Source organism: Mytilus californianus, unplaced genomic scaffold (genome assembly GCF_021869535.1).
Source record: "Mytilus californianus isolate M0D057914Y unplaced genomic scaffold, xbMytCali1.0.p SCAF_5, whole genome shotgun sequence".
Lineage (NCBI taxonomy): Eukaryota > Metazoa > Mollusca > Bivalvia > Mytilida > Mytilidae > Mytilus > Mytilus californianus.
The window spans coordinates 29045462-29067837 of record NW_026262701.1 but is presented as its reverse complement, the minus strand read 5'-3'; the positions used below and the strand labels follow the sequence as shown (position 1 = coordinate 29067837).

Here is a 22376-nt window from a genome sequence, read left to right as displayed (position 1 = left end):
TGTATAAAATAAATAATGTGAAATTTCTGTTTAAAATTAAGCTACTGTTTCATAACTGCGATTCCTGTTTTTTTTTTGGCACAAAACATGTCTTTCCCCTTAATTTCCTCCAATAATATAAATAACAAAGGACAGTTAAACTGAAAAAGAAACCTATAAACTGCAAAAGATTTTGAAATACATATATGTTATGAAATTTATTTTTAAAGTTTCATTACAATGACAATAAAATATAAAGGAAATTTTTCAAAAATTGTTTCTGATTAAAAATTCAATAGGAGGTATACAAAGTTCAATTGGTACTAAGAAGTCAAAGTGTAATTTGGAAAGTTTTTTTCCCCTCTTCATAAAAAAATATTTCATCTATATATATATATTTATATTAACTAATCCACTTCATTCAAATGAAATCAATTTTCTAAAAAACATATTGTAAAATGTTTATTTCCTTCAAAGATCAAAACTTTTGTGTAATACTAACTACAGGAAGAAAAGGCCACTTCACGGTTAATGCAGCCATATTGAATAGGGGCAGGTTTATTAGATAGAGGTGGAAAAAGTATGAAAGTACGGGGAAACCTATGCATGTTTCCAAGCAACTGCTCTGTTTCAATGATGTTTTCCCGTATTTTTCAAACCATTTTTACCTCCATTATGAAAATCTGCCCCCTATTCAACATGGCTGCATTAACCGTGAAAAACTTACTATAGGAAGAATCAGCTGGCCATTCCACTGGATTCTGTACCAATGAATAATAGGACAATCCTATTAAGGTAAGCATCACAGGAATCCAGAATATAGGAACTATATACCAGGAACACTGGGAAAAATATTCTACAAAATCCCACTGGAACAATCTCATATGGGTATCTACAGGAACATGTACCCAATCAAAATATTTGTCACCAAGTTTGGGTACCTGCCAAACTATTGGTTTCGACCAGTCAATGAGACCATCCTGCAAAACGAAACGAAAGTTTTAAGTTTAACTGTTTTTTTTAATATTGGACATTATTACTAGTCTGTCTCAAAGACCACAATAAGCGAGCTTCAATTCTTGACGTTACTTTTTGGTTCTTTTAAACTGAAAACATGCGTTCTATTGAATATTTATCATGATTTCAAACAAGAAAACATGAGTGAGTTTGAATTTGTATGAATTTTCTGCACTTGTGAGATTTTTTTCATAAAATTTTAGACAGGAAAATCTATTTCAAAACTGTTTTATTTACACCATTCTATAAAATCTAACAAACTTAATTCCAAAAGAACTTAACTGCTGTATTTAACAATTCACTTAATAATGAACACTTCATACAAAGTTTCAAATAATGTGACCACAAACTACCTTAAACCATAACTTTAACCTGATACAGGACAGACCCACAGACTAGAAAAACATAATGCCCCACTACTATTGTAGGCCGGGCATACAATATTCCAATCATACATTTTTGTAAAATGTTATAGCAGGGCTTAAAGTAAGATGACATTATAACAGGTATTATATACAACTAATAAATAACAATATAATAGCTCATTGATGTTTTTAATCTCACCCTTCAACCAATTTAGGCACAACTATCAATTCAACACCTGACCAAATTGTAGGCTTGACGTGTTTTCAAACAAGACAATTTTAACGAATTTAGAACTTACTTTAAATAGGTAATTACTGTACTAAAACTGTTTATTCAAATGAATGAATTTAAATTGAAACCTGATCTATCACCTAAACCTGATCTATCACCTTACTTAATGCTTTTGTTTTTATGTAAGACCATACAGTCCTCTAGATATAGAGAGAACTTGCGTATAAATTGTTTTTATACATATCCATTTAATTCTGTGAGTTAAAGCTTATCTCCAAGATCATTTTATATATTAACTCCGGGAGATTTCGATAGACTATTTATTCTATACGGTTTAAGACATTTCAGAAAGTTTTAAAAGTGTCCTTTCTTTGGCAAATTTTGTAAAATGTTTCTTCACAAGAAGATATTTGTCACCAAGGGGATTTTTTTATAATCATCAGAATTTTTTTATCTGCTTTTTTTGGTGAGCAATGCTTCCTATAAAAATGATACCCCTGTTCCAACAAAATAGGAGGTAAATGTCCCTATCTGACTTTAAATTATCTGTAGCTGTGTCAACACAACTCTCAGAGTGTTTAAATCTACCATCATTAACATTGTAAATCTAAACAAATCTATATAGATAAGTGCTCTATAAAATAACATTTAACTCATGTTAGTATATCATAAAAATTTACCAAAATTTGATTTTGATCCCACATCAAATAATAGCTAAGTCCTTAGAATTAAATGGTGTTCGTTGTTGAGATAAGACATAATATCTAAAGAAGTGCAGTATTGAATTTTCTCCTATAAATATATCATATATAAGTGTGTAAAAAAACAATCTTGTCATTCTAGCTGTAGTGACAGATTACAGTATTGACTTTTACATTGGTTTTTATCATTTACCAAAAGTCCATAAAACAAGAATATGTGTGCATAGGACACCATGCCCCACTCTTGCACTATCACATTTCCATGTTCCATGCTCAGTGAACCATAAAATATGGCTTACCATGTATGCATACGGTTGACTAGTTAAGAGATTGCTCTGACATCTGATGGCATTTTTTAAACCTAAGCAAGTCCTTAAAAGGGCTGTCAAATGTCAAAGCATTCTCGGAGTAACTATTGACCAATGTTTCTAAAAGATTTCTAACAATAGAAGTGTCTGGTAGTTAAAAAGCCACAACAAAGCCTAATAAAAACCTTACTTTGAAACCCTTAAATAATTATTTCAAATTTAACCTCCATTTTGTAATAAGAAAAGCAAATTATATTTTGAAAAGATATGGCTAAATGATTTAAAAGTCATTGCAAGGAATAAACAAAAAGTACCCTTTTCCAATCAATCAATCAATGACCATTGGCCACAACTCATGAAAAAGGCAAATGTGAAAATTGTCAAAAATAAAACTTGACATCATTTTGTCATGAGGAACAACATATTAAAACTGAAAAGGATTGGTAGAACAGTTCTCAATTTATTGCATGGATACAACATTGTTCATCGTTTTTCAAGCAATCAAAGACCTGAATGGCAAAAGTGAAAACCATCAAAATCAAACTTGACCTCTATCATTTCCATATATGGTCAAATACAAAGCAAATTTAAAGACTTCATTTTCATGAGTTTGTGTTGAGTCCCATTGCTGTACTAATATAGATGTAACATTTAAGTATATTAACTAGAACAAAACTTATATCACATTTAGCAACTCATTTTCAATCAAAAAACAAATATCACGCACAATATCCCTAAGGATGACCGAAAGCTGAGAAGCATGAAGAATCTGTCAATTTTGTGATATATTGGCAAATCCCATGACTATATTTAAGTCAAAATTTGTCAACCAGAATGAAAAGTAATAAGTATATTGAAACTTTTCATTATACAATTGTAAATCAAATATAAGTTCAATATCTACAAAGAGAATTGACAAGTGATGAAAAATATTATTTTCACAAAATCAAAATTTTAATAGTGCAATGGAAATTTTTCATACTAATGGGCAAAAAAATAGGTCAACTAGAAAAAATGAAGATGCAATCTGAACTACTTATACCATAACTAAACTTCAAACATTTTTCAAAATACATTAACATTCACAGGGAAAGCAATAAAAAATACAATTTTACTAGTTACACCTTCTACTTTTAATTTTATTTATAGCAATAATGATGACTGATTTGGGACATCAAACAAAATTTTAAAAAAGATAGACACTTAATTAGTTGCTGTCTCATTGCATTTTCTCCACATCTTTTTTTTATTCATACCCTTAAGTTGAAGTTCGGTGTTTTTTACGGCCGAATCAATCTTGGAGTATTTTCTGTTAAAAATTCACAAATGGACAAATGACCCGTGAAAACTAGAATAAAATGCTTCGCTGGGCGCAGCTTGATACGACCGCAGAGGTCGAACCCTGAACAGTTGGGGCAAGTATGGACACAACATTCAAGCTTGATACAGCTCTGAATTTGGATTGTTATTAAATATTTGACACAGCATAGGTTTCTGACACAGAAAGAATGTGGTCTAAGAACTTGAATTTTTTTAATTTACCTATTATGGTCCAATGTCTAAAATCAAAATACATGGTTAGATTCAGCATATCAAAGAACCCCATATATTCAGTTTTTGTTGAAATCAAACAAAGTTTAATTTTGGACCCCAACTTGGACCAACTTGAAAACTGGGCCCATAATAAAAAATCTAAACACATGTTTAGATTCAGCATATCAAAGAACCCCAAGAATTCAATTTTTGTTAAAATCAAACTAAGTTTAATTTTGGACCCTTTGGACCTTAATGTAGACCAATTTAAAATAGGGGACCCAAAATTAAAAATCTAAAAACAAGGTTAGATTTGGCATATCAAAGAACCCCAATAATTCAATTTTTGATGAAATCAAACAAAGTTTAATTTTGGACCCTTTTGACCTCAATATGAACCAATTTGAGAGCAGGCCCACAAATAAAAAATCTAAATACATGGTTAGATTCAGCATATCAAAGAACCCCATATATTCAATTTTTGTTGAAATCAAACAAAGTTTAATTTTGGACCCCAATTTGGACCAACTTGAAAACTGGGCCAAAAATCTAAAATCTAAATACATGTTTAGATTCAGCATATCTAAAAAACCCATATATTCAATTTTTGTTGAAATCAAACAAAGTTTAATTTTGGACCCCAACTTGGACCAACTTGAAAACTGGGCCCATAATCAAAAATCTAAACACATGTTTAGATTCAGCATATCAAAGAACCCCAAGAATTCAATTTTTGTTAAAATCAAACTAAGTTTAATTTTGGACCCTTTGGACCTTAATGTAGACCAATTTAAAAAACAGGACCCAAAATTAAAAATCTAAATACACGGTTAGATTTGGCATATCAAAGAACCCCAATAATTCAATTTTTGATGAAATCAAACAAAGTTTAATTTTGGACCCTTTTGACCTCAATTTGGACCAACTCAAAAACTGGGCCAAAAATCAAAAATCTAAATACATGTTTAGATTCAGCATATCAAAGAACCCCATATATTCAATTTTTGTTAAAATCAAACAAAGTTTAATTTTTGACCCTTTGGACCTTAATGTAGACCAATTTGAAAACTGGACCCAAAATTATAAATCTAAATACACGGTTAGATTCAGCATAACAAATAAATAAATGTGGTCAAAGATTTTACAAATCTAATGCGCCATTCTGTGCAATTAAAGATTACTTCTTGAAATTTTTCAATATTTGAAATTTGAAAAAAAAAAATATTTGAAGAATAATTCTTTTTAATTTCTGAAATCTGAAATGAGAAAAAATTGACCCCCCCCCCCCCCCCCCCAATTTCTTTTTACCCCCCCCCCCCTTTTTTTCCCACAAAAAATTCTTTCCCTTAAGATATGGTCATAGTCTCAATTCAAATTTCCAATGGAGTTTGCAACCATAATTATCCATTTTAATTTACCATAGTGCTAACTTAATCTATTTTATAATAAAATTTAAAATATAGTGTCAAATCTTTCATATGGATTTTTTTGTAAAAAAAAAAGATGCAACATTTGCAGATATTTTTACTGGTCTTCCTTTATAAATATGCATTTCTTTAAACATAATTCAAAAGCAGTGTAAGGGAAGTTACCAACACTTTGTATTTGGATTACCTCCCTTACACTGTTTTAAATTATCTTAATTGTTCATTAACCATTACTTTATACATAATTTAAAAGCAGTGTAAGGGAGATAATTTCAATGATGTATATGATTTATCTCCCTTACACTGCTTTAAATTATGTTTTGTACTAAAGTATTTGTCCATTAACCAGGACAACCTTGTTTTTCCCCCTTTTTTGCCCCTAATTCCTAAACGGTTTGAGCCATAACCCCCCAAAGCAAATCCTAACCATCCCTTTGTGGTATGGAAACTTGTAGTATAATTTCAGAGAGATCCATACACTGTTCCACAGTTATTGTCTGGAAACTACAAAATGCTTATTTTTGGCCCCTTTTTGGCCCACTTATTCCTTAACTGTTGGTACCATAACCCCCAAAATCAATCCCCACCTTCCTTTTGTGGTATTGAACCTTATGGTAAAATTTCAAAGTGATCCATTCACTTAAACTAAAGTTAGAGTGCGAAAACCAATGTGTCTTCGGACGACGACGCCGCCAACGTCATACCAATATACGACCGCAAAAATTTTTTGCGGTCGTATAAAAATTGGAACAGCTGACATTGACCAATGCCTTGGGACATGTGAACTAGTACCCCTACATTGGTCAGAGTTAAATCTCACCTTGCCAAAAAATGTAATTTGTGAAACTGGCAAAATGTTTGGATTTTATGGTGTTCATGCTTATGTATCATGAAGACCTGCAAACTTTTCTGATATATGGGGGATCTCTTCAATGAGAGGTGTTGACCTGATACTTGAAATTCTGAGGCAGTCCTCTTATCACATACACTAAATATTTCAAAACAGACTTTAAAGCCGTTAAACTTACATTTAAGCACTAACATACTCATTTAAAACCGTAGATATTTAATTTAAAACACTTCAGACATGTTTAAGAGATGCACAATATCTCATTGTGCTCTAAATCTCCCATGGAGATTTTGAAAAGTTGGTGGGAAGAATGTATATAGTATGTTTTATTGGTAAACAAAAGGCATTTTGTTTGTTGTGAATAAATATATTGATGTGTGATGTTTTGTTCTTAAAACTTAAATGGTATATTACATGTGGTTGAAATCAATGATATTGCATAATAAATATTTTAAAATTTTAAATATTTTTATTTGGATATTCAATAAGATATTAGATATTTTATTTTAAACTAAATCATTAAATCAGAATTTCATTGAAGCTGTTAATGGTAACTAGAAAATTTTAAGCTGTTGAAATAAAAGTGGATGGGGCATGCTTTGCATTAGGGCTATCCCATTAAAATGTATGTGGGAGGGTAGGAAGGGACTTTCAAAATATCCCTACAACCAAGAACCATTTTTTAGATAATTTTGCATAATGGTAATAGACGCATTCTGAAAAAAGACCCATGACCCACATTCAATAATTAAAATTCCCTTCCTACCCTCCCACATACATTTTAATGGAGTAGCCCTTAGATTAAATGCTTTGAGCAAGCTTTCAGTATTTGTGACCAGTGTTTCAAAGAATTTCACCACACAAGTCCTTTTATTAATAATAACTCCACCTGCTTAAAATATGAGGTAAAAAATTATAACATATAGGATATAGTCAATAATGTCTTTGTATTCTAAAACGCCAATCATTTATGAATTTAAGACTTATATGTACCCATCATCAGGTTGTCTGCATATTGATATCGTAAAATATCAGCTGCGAGTCAAAATATGAAGCTTTTTGTCGAGTGAGCGCAGCGAACAAAATCAAAAAGGCTTCATATTGTGTCAAGCAGCTGATATATTACAATATGAATATGCATACAACCAGATAATCGATTTATCAGGTTGTATTTGCTTATTTTGCATGATAGAAACAAGTGTTTTCTTTGTTTCACCAGCAAACTGGAAGATGACGTGATAAGTTCGGGTCAAACTTATCAACTTCGGTTCATATATTATGACGTCGGTGATATGTCCTGGTCAAAGTTTTTAAGGCTGGGTCTAAGTATTTGACGTCAAAAAGTTGTGATATGCAATTTTATTAAGAGCTGAGCAGAGTGATACAAATAGAGGGACAACCGATAAATGTATATTATCTGTATTTGATGAGTATAAATCTTAGTGTATTTGATCAGTACAAAATTTTGAGACTTTTTATACCTGTATATGTTCAGTATAAAATTTTGAGACTTTTTATACCTGTATATGATCAGTACAAAATTTTAAGACTTTTTATACCTGTATATGATCAGTACAAAATTTTGAGACTTTTTATACCTGTATATGATCAGTACAAAATTTTAAGACTTTTCATAACTATATATGATCAGTACAAAATTTTAAGACTTTTTATACCTGTTTATGATCAGTACAAAATTTTGAGACTTTTTATATATGTATATGATCAGTATAAAATTTAAAGACTTTTTATACCTGTATATGTTCAGTACAAAATTTTGAGACTTTTTATACCTGTATATGATCAGTACAAAATTTTGAGACTTTTTATATATGTATATGATCAGTATAAAATTTAAAGACTTTTTATACCTGTATATGTTCAGTACAAAATTTTGAGACTTTTTATACCTGTATATGATCAGTACAAAATTTTGAGACTTTTTATATATGTATATGATCAGTATAAAATTTAAAGACTTTTTATACCTGTATATGATCAGTACAAAATTTTAAGACTTTTTATACCTATATATATGATCAGTACAAAAGTTTAAGACTTTTCATACCTATATATGATCTGTACAAAATTTTAAGACTTTTTATACCTGAATATGATCTGTACAAAATTTTAAGACTTTTTATACCTATATATGATCTGTATAAATTTTAAGACCTCATATTCCTGCATTTGACCAGTATAAATCTAAGACTTTATAAACCTGCATTTGATCAGTATAATGAATTTAAGACTTTATATACCTGTATTTGATCAGTATGGTGTTAATACTTTATACACCTGCATTTGATCAGTATAAATCTAAGACTTTATAAACCTGCATTTGATCAGTATGAAGTTAAGACTTTATATACCTGTATTTGATCCATATGAATTTAAGACTTTATATACCTGCATTTGATCAGTATGAAGTTAAGACTTTATATACCTGCATTTGATCAGTATGAAGTTAAGACTTTATATACCTGTATTTGATCAGTATGAATTAAAGACTTTATATACCTGTATTTGATCAGTATGAATTTAAAGACTTTATATACCTGTATTTGAACAGTATGAATTTAAAGACTTTATATACCTGCATTTGATCAGTATGAATTTAAAGACTTTATATACCTGCATTTGATCAGTATGAATTTAAAGACTTTATATACCTGTATTTGATCCATATGAAGTTAAGACTTTATATACCTGTATTTGATCCATATGAAGTTAAGACTTTATATACCTGCATTTGATCAGTATGAATTAAAGACTTTATATACCTGCATTTGATCAGTATGAATTAAAGACTTTATATACCTGTATTTGATCAGTATGAATTAAAGACTTTATATACCTGTATTTGATCAGTATGAATTAAAGACTTTATATACCTGTATTTGATCAGTATGAATTAAAGACTTTATATACCTGTATTTGAACAGTATGAATTTAAGACTTTATATACCTGTATTTGATCAGTATGAATTTAAAGACTTTATATACCTGTATTTGATCCATATGAAGTTAAGACTTTATATACCTGTATTTGATCAGTATGAATTAAAGACTTTATATACCTGCATTTGATCAGTATGAATTAAAGACTTTATATACCTGTATTTGATCAGTATGAATTAAAGACTTTATATACCTGTATTTGATCAGTATGAATTTAAAGACTTTATATACCTGTATTTGAACAGTATGAATTCAAAGACTTTATATACCTGCATTTGATCAGTATGAAGTTAAGACTTTATATACCTGTATTTGATCCATATGAAGTTAAGACTTTATATACCTGCATTTGATCAGTATGAATTAAAGACTTTATATACCTGCATTTGATCAGTATGAATTAAAGACTTTATATACCTGTATTTGATCAGTATGAATTAAAGACTTTATATACCTGTATTTGATCAGTATGAATTAAAGACTTTATATACCTGCATTTGATCAGTATGAATTAAAGACTTTATATACCTGTATTTGATCAGTATGAATTAAAGACTTTATATACCTGTATTAGATCAGTATGAATTTAAAGACTTTATATACCTGTATTTGAACAGTATGAATTTAAAGACTTTATATACCTGCATTTGATCAGTATGAATTTAAAGACTTTATATACCTGCATTTGATCAGTATGAAGTTAAGACTTTATATACCTGTATTTGATCCATATGAAGTTAAGACTTTATATACCTGCATTTGATCAGTATGAATTAAAGACTTTATATACCTGCATTTGATCAGTATGAATTAAAGACTTTATATACCTGCATTTGATCAGTATGAATTAAAGACTTTATATACCTGTATTAGATCAGTATGAATTAAAGACTTTATATACCTGTATTTGATCAGTATGAATTTAAAGACTTTATATACCTGTATTTGATCAGTATGAATTTAAAGACTTTATATACCTGTATTTGAACAGTATGAATTTAAGACTTTATATACCTGTATTTGATCAGTATGAATTTAAAGACTTTATATACCTGTATTTGAACAGTATGAATTTAAGACTTTATATACCTGTATTTGATCAGTATGAATTAAAGACTTAATATACCTGTATTTGATCAGTATTGTTGTTTGTAATATCAATATCATTTGTCTTTCTACTTCTTACTCCATTCTGTGATTTCTAAAATGAAAAAAAAAATAAATAGGATATTTCTAGATTTTCAATCTTTTAAAATTTCAGCTATTTACTACAATACTGGATAATTATTTTACCTGCTTAATCAACTCCTGTTTTTATCATGTAATGGTAGAGCTCTTTTGTTGGATACCGAAAGTATGCGTGTTGTTGAATTGAAAACAAAAATATATGCAATTCTAATAAGTCATGTATGCTCTTCTTTCACTTTGTAAACAAAGCCTTAATTGTTCTTATAAAAAAAGAACACAGGGTGCACGTGCATGACATCAAAATTAAACTTGCATCATCAATTATATTTTGAATAAAGCTGGAGAACAAAATTAACATTTTTGTTTGTGTTGATTGCTGGGAATTTAAAAAACAAAAATGTTATTCAGAGTAATTAAGTTTATATGGTTCAATTCATTTTTTAATCGTGAAACAGTTGGTTTTTGAGAATGTTTGTGCTTCATCAATTCAAAATGGTTGCCTTTCCCTAGGTCCATTTTGAAGTACAAAAGCTCTGAATTTTCCTATTAGAATTGAAATAATAATATCATGTCATGCTCTATGCTCGTTTTAATATGGGTAGGCATTATAGTTGTCAACATTTTACTGCTTAGATATTGACAAGTATAATACCTTCCCATGTTAAAATGAGCATATATATATATAGAGCATGTCATGAGCATGCTCAGTATTTAGTTTTCTATGTTGTGTTTTGTGTATTGTTGTTTGTCTGTTGGTCTCTTTCTTTTTTAGCCATGGCTTTGTCAGTTTATTTTTCGACTTATGAGTTTGAATGTCCCTTTGGTATCCTTCGCCTATTTTTCATGAAAGAATTATTTCTTAATCTATTTGACAACAATATTTAAGAAAATTGATTGAAATTGATGAAAATTATGATTCTACCCACATATGTAAAAATATTATGCTACTGATTTTTGTTTGAAATCAATTTTAATCAATTACTTTATCAAAAGTTATTACATTACTTTTTGATTACTGTCAATTACATGCTCCAAAATAAAAGAAAATAACTAAAGAAAATTAAACACAAATATGCTGCTCAACATACATGTATTTGGAACTATTTAAATCATTGTTTCCTAATGTTATGTTTTAATCAAACAGTTGATATATAGATGGAAGCTCAAACCAAGCAACCAAATTAATCATGTTAATAGCAACATTCTAGAAATTTGGATTTTCAACAACAATAAATAGTGATAAAGTTCCTAGAACAAATTTAACCAGTACTTAGGTCACATCTTTTTATTTGGGTGATTTGCTCAATATTTTGCATACTTTGCTAGTGAAGTGACTAATCTTTTTTACCTAATTGAAATCAAAACAAAGTCTGCATGTCATTCATTTAAAGTCTATGATAATCTGATCAGTGAAGCAAAGAAGGAAGTTAGGAATTCTTTATTCTCTATGTAAATTTATAAACACTATAATATATTTTTAGTGTAAAAAACAAGATATAAGTGCATGTATCTATTACTTCTTCTAAGAATTTAAATACAATGATTCAATGTAAAGATGACTTTGTAACCATTCTTATTTGTCAAAATGACTTTGTATCCTTTCTTAATCCTATAATATCATAACACTATGATAAATGAAAGGTTTAAATATACCAAGCTAAAACTCTTAACTCTTATTGGTAATTATGCTTTAAGGAATTTGAATAAAATCAAGCCTTATCCTTCAATGGACATGTAGTACAGAACTTAACTTTAACTATTTATCCTTTTTTCATATAAAAAGTCTTACAATATTTTCAAGCATTGTTGGTCATTTGTTTAAAAAGCTGGAATACAGTGAAATTTTTCAGAAAATCTGTTTGAACCCAAGGCAGCTTTGAGACAAAAATAAATCTGAATTAGACATTTGAAAATTATATACTCTCAAGTCATATCTATACATTCTATTTTATCTACACAATAAACTGAAGGATACATGCAGTTGTCTATTTGCATTTAAACTAGGTTCTATTCCATAAAACTTTATTACTAAAGTTATTGAAAAGTAATTGATGACTACATGATATTTTTGGCTGTAACTGATTAAATTACGATAATGTAATCAAAATTTTGAAGAAAACATATTTACTGTCGATTTATACTGGGAAATTGAAATCAACTACAATTGATTACGATTGCAGATTACGATTACCCCATCCCTGTTAGATACCAAGAATGACTGTTTTTGATGATTCTCTCAAATAAGGTCATATATGTATATGGCAGACTACTATAAAAAGTTTCAATACTTTTAAAAAAGTAACTTTGAAATCCATACAAAATTTACATGTATTTGTGCATTATTTAGTCATGAAACAGTTGATTTTCTAAAACATTTTGGTTTCATGCAGTATCAGTTTTGATCATTGTTGAAGGCCATACAGTGACCAGTAATTGGTTACTTCTAAGTCATTTGGTCTATGAGGGAGAGATGTCTCTATGCAGCAATCTATTTTTATATTTTAACAAATTTTCCTTTAAAATTAAGGCATCCTTAATATGTTGAAAATAGTGGGCATATTACAGAATAACCAGAAGGTTGTACATGACTTTAATATGACAAGTCAGATACATATAGACATTGTACCAGTGTAACTATTATGCAGTGTTTATGAACTCTGCCATCGACTTTGAAATAAGGGGAAGCAAATGGAATTTGGCAGGATTTCATATTTTTATAAAAATTTGTATGCATTTAAACTTTTTGAATTTGTATCTGAATGTCAAAAAAAGACAGCCCCCGGACATAACTATTTGTCACTTGTGATTTTTTTATATATATAATATATATATATATATATATATATATTTCATATAAAAACCTTCTTTTTTTTTTAAATTATTTGGGGTCATTTCCAATGGTGGAGTCTAGTCAACTTGGTACCAGTAGAAAAAAGCATTGTCATGTATACTTATTTGTTTAATTGATTAAAATTTTGTTATGATTTAATAGCATTTTGCTTTTCTGATGATTTAAACACAAGTTTTATTTATTATCAGGCAATTTGCAATATATGTCATCCAAAATAAATTCTTAAACTATTATCAGTGTGTTTACATCAAGAGAAAACAAATATAACTGATTTGTAAATATTCAAATACAACCACCTTCCAAATATTTAAAAAAATAAAAGAAGAATGTGGGACACAGATGTCCCCATTTGTAAATATACGGTAAAATCAGCACTTTTTCCATTATTAAAGGGACATGACTCAAGAACCCTGAAAGTGACACCAACCAAATTGGAACTTCATCTGTGTGTTAGTTTCATAAAATTTGGTTGAGGCAAAGTAAAGTAAAAAAAATAAGTCCAGAAACGACAAATTCAGCCATTTTTCCATTTATAAATTTATAAAAAACATAACTCAGAATGGTGAATTCTACCTTGATCTGTGCTAAAAGGTAATAAGCATTGTAGCAAAGTTTCATACCATTTGGTTGAGGCAAACTAAAGTTAAAGAACAGAATTTCGGGATGGACGTACATACGTACATACAGACGGACAAGGGTAAACCTAAATGCACCCTTCGTCCAAGACAGGGACATAAAAATTATATGCTTTATATGAAATAAATCGAGAAAAATTGTTGGTGACAAATACATGTGTCCATCCACTGTATGTGGCATTTATACTTCCAATGATACAAACTATTAAAAATTTTGGGAAAAGATCTATAACTGTACAAATTGTATGTGAAAAGAAACAAAAGAATGCATTTACTTTAAATGAAGGTTTCATGAAATTTCATCCCCAGAATTTTCCATTAGTTTTTAATTGATTACTATGAGCATTTCCATTAGTTCTTATTTAATTGATTACTATGAAAGTATCCATTAATATCTAACTGATAGCTGATGAACATTTCCATTTATTGTTAATTGATTGAATCTATGAAGTATACAAGCTACGTGTATCTTTTTTCTTCTTCAATATTCAAATGCAACCTATTGATTTTTAATTGTATATAAAATTTTGCAAAAATCTATGATACTACCCAATATTACATATAGTAGATGTCTATGAGACTGGCAACACAACCACTTAAATACCAAAACACATCTAGAGGGAAACAAAATGTCTTCTCTCTTTATCTAGATCAAATAGACATACAAGGAGATATGGGAGTATTTGTCAATGAGACAGCAACCCAATAACACCAACAAACTAATCAAATGACATCCAGAGGTCAATAAATAAATAAATAAATAAATAAATAAATAAATAAATAAATAAATAAATAAATAAATAAATAAATAAATAAATTTCAAGAGGATAATCCTATTAATTAAAAGTAATCTACCTGAGAGTCCTCAAAATAATAATAACATATACATAAAGTACATTACATCATTATATAATGATATACACAATATACAATTTTATATAAATATCAATGAAAAAACATATAAATCTGCCTTCTTCAGGAAAAAATCATAACATTTTGCTTTAAAAGATAAAAGTGCATTACTCATCTTTATTTTATTTGGCAAACTGTTCCACATTTGAGAACCAGAATATATAAAAGTTTTCTTCAAAAAATTTGTTTTTGGCTTCGGAAGTTTCAATACTTTTTCATCAGCTGAACATTAATTATAATTTTGATTATCAGTAAAATGAAAAAATTCTCAAAAAAAGTAAGGAACCATATCCTTTCATGATTTAAACACAAGTATTGTCTATTGATATTAAATTTGTTTTTCCACATTCAACCAATTTAAACTATTAAACAATAACATTAATAAGACAGATTCAGTTGTTTATACATATATCAAGCTTTATACCACTTCCAGTATAATAAAACAGTTATAAATCTGTAAATTAAACAGACTATCAATGAGTCCAGAAGCCAGAAACCATTCAACCTTACTCAGGATAGGAACATAGAGCAGTAATATGAAAAAGAACCCTGCTTTGTACTTACCCGATACCCTTAGCCATATTTTAAATATGCTACTAGTATTATGAAGGACAACATGATATCCAAGAAAAACAGATTTTTAGAACTTTAATTAAGGATCTAAATGTAGTCTCTATCTTCCTAAACTCCTAAACGGAGAAGAAAAAAAACCATGTCTTTTAAGTTTAACCCAGTCGTCGACTAATTCCATAACCTTTTGCACTGAATGAAAGCACACTTCTATGAGATCTTCAAAGCCGCTCATAATATTTCACAAGTTTACTTCACTGGGATCATTGTGTAAATTCCTTAGTTTTTCTTAAATAGAAAGTAGGAATTTACATGGTTTTTTTCATCCAATACATAATATTTCTTTTCCTGGCAATTTTCAATATCTGACAATTTCAATTAGTTGTGTATCATATCACTGATTCTTAGTTTTGTGAATAATCTTCTAAAAAACAAAATTTGGATGATTAAGAAGATATTCAATTTTTAAATTGATCTATTTTTATAAATTCATATAAATATATCTTGTTATTTTCCCTGAAGATTTTCAATTCTAACCCTTAACCTCTTTTTGAAAGTCGGCAACAGATCTTTGAAAGATATAAAATAAGAAAATTATGAAAATCAATTATGATACAAAAGCAACACTTAAACAACCTTTGGATTTAAAAACAAAGGAAAAGGAAGCCATTAAAAATGTCAGAATGTTATATTCTTATTAAAATTAAACATGACAATGAAGTTTGCTGATTAAGTTTTTCTCTCTTTCTATAAAATGTTAAAATAGGTTTAAATCATGACCATACAAGTATAAGGCTGCATTAAGTATACTGATAGAAACATGACCTTGATTATACAAAGACAGGCTTCTGCTGTAATTTAAAGACTAAATATTGATAAAAAAAGAAGATAGTCATTTCCCCAGTCAATAAGAGGTGTCTTCACATACACAAAAATTCCACTTCACGTATCTTTAACTCAACATGTGATTTTTCAACATCTCAGGCAGATTTCTAAATACTAATCTTTCGATTTTAATATCAGACCATATTGGGCCAAATTCAATCCATCTTATCCCTTATTTCAATAATAAACAATAATTTTAAAATTTTGCCTCACTCGCACAATTATCTATCATTCTCAAAATATTGATGAATTCACAAATCACATATTTGACTCAATAATCCAATATTTATAGGTTTTCCTTTACACAAACAGAGGTTAATACGTCAGTAACTTCCCTTGAAGTTGAAATTAACAAACAATATTTGTTAATTTTACAAGAAAATAAACAAGTTATTAAAAGCAAAAGCATTATTAATTCATTTTGACTTCCTTAAAACAGTAATTTATCATTGCCTCAACAATCCAAAATGATTGAAAAAAGCTTAACTGATAATTGTAATCAATTGTAGCTTTCCTATAGGTTAAACAAATTTACTTTTCATTATTTCTCTATTTGCATTTCCTCATACAAATAAATATTCACCTTATCATATTGTAAATTGTACATCATGTACATGAACCTATATATTTGTTCAAATAGAACTTATATATGTATGTATGTCAACATATTATAAAGGTTATTGAATTATTAATTCTTTTCTGTTTGTAGATTATTCTTATATAATTCCACGGGATATAAAATTCACATTCATGACTCGAGCATGCCAAACTTCTCAAAATCTCCATGGAGGATTTAAAGCACAAGAGGACCTAATACATCACTTACACACATCATGAGCGTTTTAAATCTAATATACTATGTTTTTGAATGAGTAAATGTATTCTTAAATGTCAATTTTCACTCCTTTAAATGCTTGTTTTGAGATTTTCAGTTTATAATATGAAGCATTTCAATAGTCAGGTCAACACCTCTCATTGATAAAATCCCCAATAAATGGGGAAACTTGGCAAGTCTGCTCATTAAGATTGAAGAAATACTAAAGTACCAGTTTTTTAAAATGATTTCTTTTTCTTATAACTTCAATGTATTACATTTATATTTCATATTCTTCTGTGGATAATTCAGTACAAATCAATATCTAAAAAATTTGTTACGATTAACAGGTATTTGATGAATTACTAAAGAATATTTATTTGTAGTCGAACTTAAACAGGATTTCTATTTATGTAGGGTAAATTTCTTTGGTAAATTGGTTTAGGTCTGTATCTCTGTCTCATGGAGGAATCCTTTGTTTGGCTCATAAATTAGGGTGTAATTTATTTTATAATTATGGATAACCTGTACTTTTTTTTTATTAGAAATGGTCCAATGACCTTTAGTGAGCTTAAAAAAAAGAGAAAAGAAAAAGAAAATTTCTTCAAACATTTTCAAATCCATACTCATCGACAAAATATATCTTTAACAAGAAAACTACAGTATATATGAACTTGATTAAAAGGCTTTTGGTCATAAAAGTTATACTGAAAATTGAGTTAATTACAAAATAACAGAGTATCCTATATAGTGAAACCACAAGGGATATATATAACAATATTGGTCTTGCTGTTTCCAATTAAGTTGTTTAGTCAAACAAATTTTATGGACATTGATCTTAAAATGTCTATATTAACTTTAGGGTCTGGAGTTGACCATTCATGATATTTCTAACATACTATGTGGCCTGAGAAAAAAGTTATTTGATAGTGCATTTCTTTTAGACAATAAATACAAAATACAAAATCTCACCTGCTGTAACTCATTAAGATTTTTACAGTGTACTGTTCTACTTCTGGGGAAATTATAGAAAAGACTATCAGCTCTAACTCAAAATATGGACAATTTTTTATTATGGGGGTCTATAATTCAGTTTGACAGCTTCAGACATACTAATTTTTGACCTTTTTCAACTGCTTTAAAAATGCACTCTAAATACATATGCACAAAGTCAAAATTTGATACATAATGACACAAAATGGGTCTTGGCAGCTCTTTGGTTGACATCCAAAAAGTGGGTCTAAGCAACTCTTTGGTTGACCCCCAAAAGAAGATCTTGGCAATTAACTCTTTGGATGACCTCCAAAAAGTGGTTAGTTATAATTCTTCAGTTGACCTGCAAAAATAGGTTTGTGATAACTCTTTAGTTGACCTCAAAAAAGTGGTTATTAAAATCTCTTTGATTGACCTCGAAAAAGGGGTTTGTGATAACTCTTTAGTTGACTTCCAATAAAAACATGCCCACATTAAATAGCCAATTGAGATCAAAATGGTGTTAAAACACCCAAAAATCAATCAATCAACTATGATATCTGACATCATCCCAAATCCAACCCTCTTCATCTGCATAGAAAACCCTATTCTACCTACAAATATACTAACTCAACCAAACTCTCCATCAGTAAAATCCAATGATTCCTACTAAATATATATAATGCTCTAATCTATATGGCTCCATCTACCTTTGTAACTCTCTATCAATAAAACCCTATGAATGGCTATGATATCTACCATCCCATGCAAACCCTCTCAATGTTAAAACCCTGTGGTGTATATTGATCAGACGATAAGTAATAGCTTGTTAACCTAGACTCGTGTACTGCATGTATATTTTAAATGAGATTTGGTTATTGATACCCTGCTACTAGGATAATGTTGTGGCTATTGATTGCGCTGATGTCAAATTCAAGTACCTAATGAAACACGACAAATTAAAGCAGAATTCCTGGTTTGACGACAAGAAAATCTTACTCAATAGATATGATGATCTTCAGTCAATGTTAATATCGTTGAGATTTTATTTCATCATATCATTCATTTCATCTCAACAATTCTGATGAGTAGAATCAGACATTAAATACTTCATTAATAATACAAATGAGAATGGTAAAATTGATGATTCTTTAATTTACTGTCCGCTGATATAAAGTTTATGTATATTTGATTTGGTTTTAGCAAATCGAAACCAAATCATTCTTTTGCACTTGTATGCCTTAATATATTATTCATAATCAAAGCTACTATATACATGATACAACAGTAAGCTCTTTGGGGGTAAATCTGACAATTTAAATAAATTATTGGGTTTACCTATTCCCATAGCAACTGATTAAAAGTCTTGAAACTTATACTTTCAATTGTCAGAGTTAGGCATGCTCTACTGCTCATAACTCAAGTACAGTTAAGACCATAAACAAAAATGACTGATATAAAACACTGTTTTGTCCTGTTACAAGTTCCATGTTAAAGTAAATAAAAACATATATGTACCCGTATAACTTTTTGGACACAAAAAAGAAAATTGAAATTTGTTTCAGAATTATTTGCCTAAAACTTTTTGGTGACCAAAGTAACAGACCCTTAGAACACAAAAGATTCAAGTCATAATCAGCATTTTATCTATACTACTCATACAGTAACAAGTTTTCAATTGTACATCAAAAATCAAAAATAAATAAATGTGGAATGTGTCCATGGAACACAGATGATGCCCCGCTTGCATATCATAGAAAGTTATAATGGGACATAACTGAAGAACGGTAAAAGTGACGCTACCCAAATTTGAACTTGATCTGAGTTTTGTGGAAATAAGTATTGTGTATACATTTCATAAAATTTGGTTGAGGCAAACTTAAGTTAAGGGGGGGGGGGGCAATTCGCAACAGCATAGTGTATTGCACAAAAGCAAAAAATTGAATATAAATTCAAATCATATAACCAATTCTAAGTTCTTTGACTACAGTTATTCTGTGTCAGAAACCTGTTAAGTGTCAAACATTTATTTTCAATCCAAATTCAGACCTGTATCAAGCACGAATATTGTGTCCATTTTTGCCCCAACTGTTCAGGGTTGGACCTCTGCGGTCGTATCCTGCTGCGCTCGGCAAAGCAATTTATTCCATTTGTAAAGGCGCATAACTCTAAAATGGTTAAAGTGACACCACCATAATTCAAACTTGATCTGTATTTTGTGGTAATAAGCATTGTGTACAAGTTTCATAGCATTTGGTTGAGGCAAACTAAAGTTAGAGAACGGAAACGAAAAATTCAGCAATTTTTCCATTTGTAAAGGGGCATAACTCTAGAATGGTTAAAGTGACGCCACCAAAATTCAAAATTCATCTGTGTTTTGTGGTAATAAGCATTGTGTAAAAGTTTCATAACATTTGGTTGAGGCAAACTAAAGTTAGAGAAGGGAAACCAACTTTGTGACGTACGGACAGACAAGGGTAAAACTTAATGCCCCCTCCGCTATAGCAATGGCATGCCTTCAAATGTACAGTAAAAGTAACAATCAGCCTTTAATTCTACAGCAAATGAAACACCATGCCTTCAAATATACAGCAAAAGTAACACTGAACCTTTAATTTAAAAGCAAATGTAACACCATGACTTCAAATGTACAGCAAAAGTAACACTGAGACTTTAATTCTACAACAAATGTAACACCATGCCTTCAAATATACAGCAAAAGTAACACATAGCCTTTAATTTAACAGCAAATGTAACACCATGACTTCAAATGTACAGCATAAGTAACACTGAGACTTTAATTCTACAGCAAATGTAACACCATGCCTTCAAATATACAGCAAAAGTAACACATAGCCTTTAATTCTACAGCAAATGTAACACCATGCCTTCAAATATACAGCAAAAGTAACACATAGCCTTTAATTTAACAGCAAATGTAACACCATGACTTCAAATATACAGCAAAAGTAACACATAGCCTTTAATTTAACAGCAAATGTAACACCATGCCTTCAAATATACAACAAAAGTAACAATCAGCCTTTAATTCTACAGCAAATGTAACACCATGCCTTCAAATATACAGCAAAAGTAACACATAGCCTTTAATTTTACAGCAAATGTAACACCATGCCTTCAAATATACAACAAAAGTAACAACCAGCCTTTAATTCTACACCAAATTAACACCATGCCTTCAAATATATATACAGCAAAAGTAACACATAGCCTTTAGTTTTACAGCAAATGTAACACCATGCCTTCAAATACATTGTAAATAGCACATATAGAACAATGCTTTTGTATAAACAGTAAATGTATACAGCACATGTAGCACAATGCCTTCAAATATACGGCACATGTAGCACTAATAAAAAATTAGATGACCAAAGGACGACGATGTAAAAACCTAACAGTATAGTCGGCTATCCTAGTCCTTGACATGACAAAATGTGAAACAATTTAAAAAGAGAACCAAAGGCCTGATTTATGCTAAAAACATTAAACAAATGATAGAAAAAAAGAAGAAGAAAAAAACAGAAAGCAACCAAAGACAATAACTGAATTACAGGCACATAAAGAAAAAGCTTTAATTATGCAGCTAATGTAACACTAAGCCTTCAAATAAACAGCACATGCATGTGATACTAAACATCACCTTTTAGGACAGTTCTCTGTCAAATTCATTCACAACTAGTTCTCAAAAACTTATTTTTTGCTCATATAGTTTCTTTCTGCATAATCTGGTGATTTTTTCTGAAAACATATTTTACTCAAGTCCTTAATTCCTCTTAATGTAGTTTATGTAGGAGATAAAGTAATATTTACAATAGTAATATCCTTAATTAAGTACTAAGAATAATTATAATGACGTCTTATCCTCTGTGATTTATTAGATATACAATGTATTTTATTCTATTTATGGCGTACATGTACTTATATAAGACAGCTATCTCGAGTTTCTTATCATTTTACAATAAATTTCATTTTTTCTGAAAACAACAACACAAATGTGATGACACATTTGTTTTCAAATTAGTATCTCCTGTAACAGGAAAACATGATACATTTTAAGGAGGACTTTAATTTAGTGAAAAGTTTTCTCGGATGAAAAAAAAAATTAAACATGTTATGATTGCTAATGAGACAACTATCCTACGTACAGAGTCCAAA

The 22376-nt window shown here is 29.4% G+C and overlaps 1 protein-coding gene across 1 annotated transcript in view; it reads right to left on the bottom strand.

Annotated features, from left to right (window-relative positions):
• Positions 1-22376, bottom strand: part of LOC127702586 (fatty acid 2-hydroxylase-like) — a 49773-nt gene that overhangs the window by 21238 nt on the left and 6159 nt on the right. Inside the window, exons 2-3 of the mRNA XM_052206857.1 lie at positions 10500-10574; positions 707-959 (exon numbers count right to left, since the gene is read on the bottom strand). Coding sequence (XP_052062817.1) covers positions 707-959; positions 10500-10574 — 328 coding nt within the window. The remainder of the gene's footprint in view (positions 1-706; positions 960-10499; positions 10575-22376) is intronic.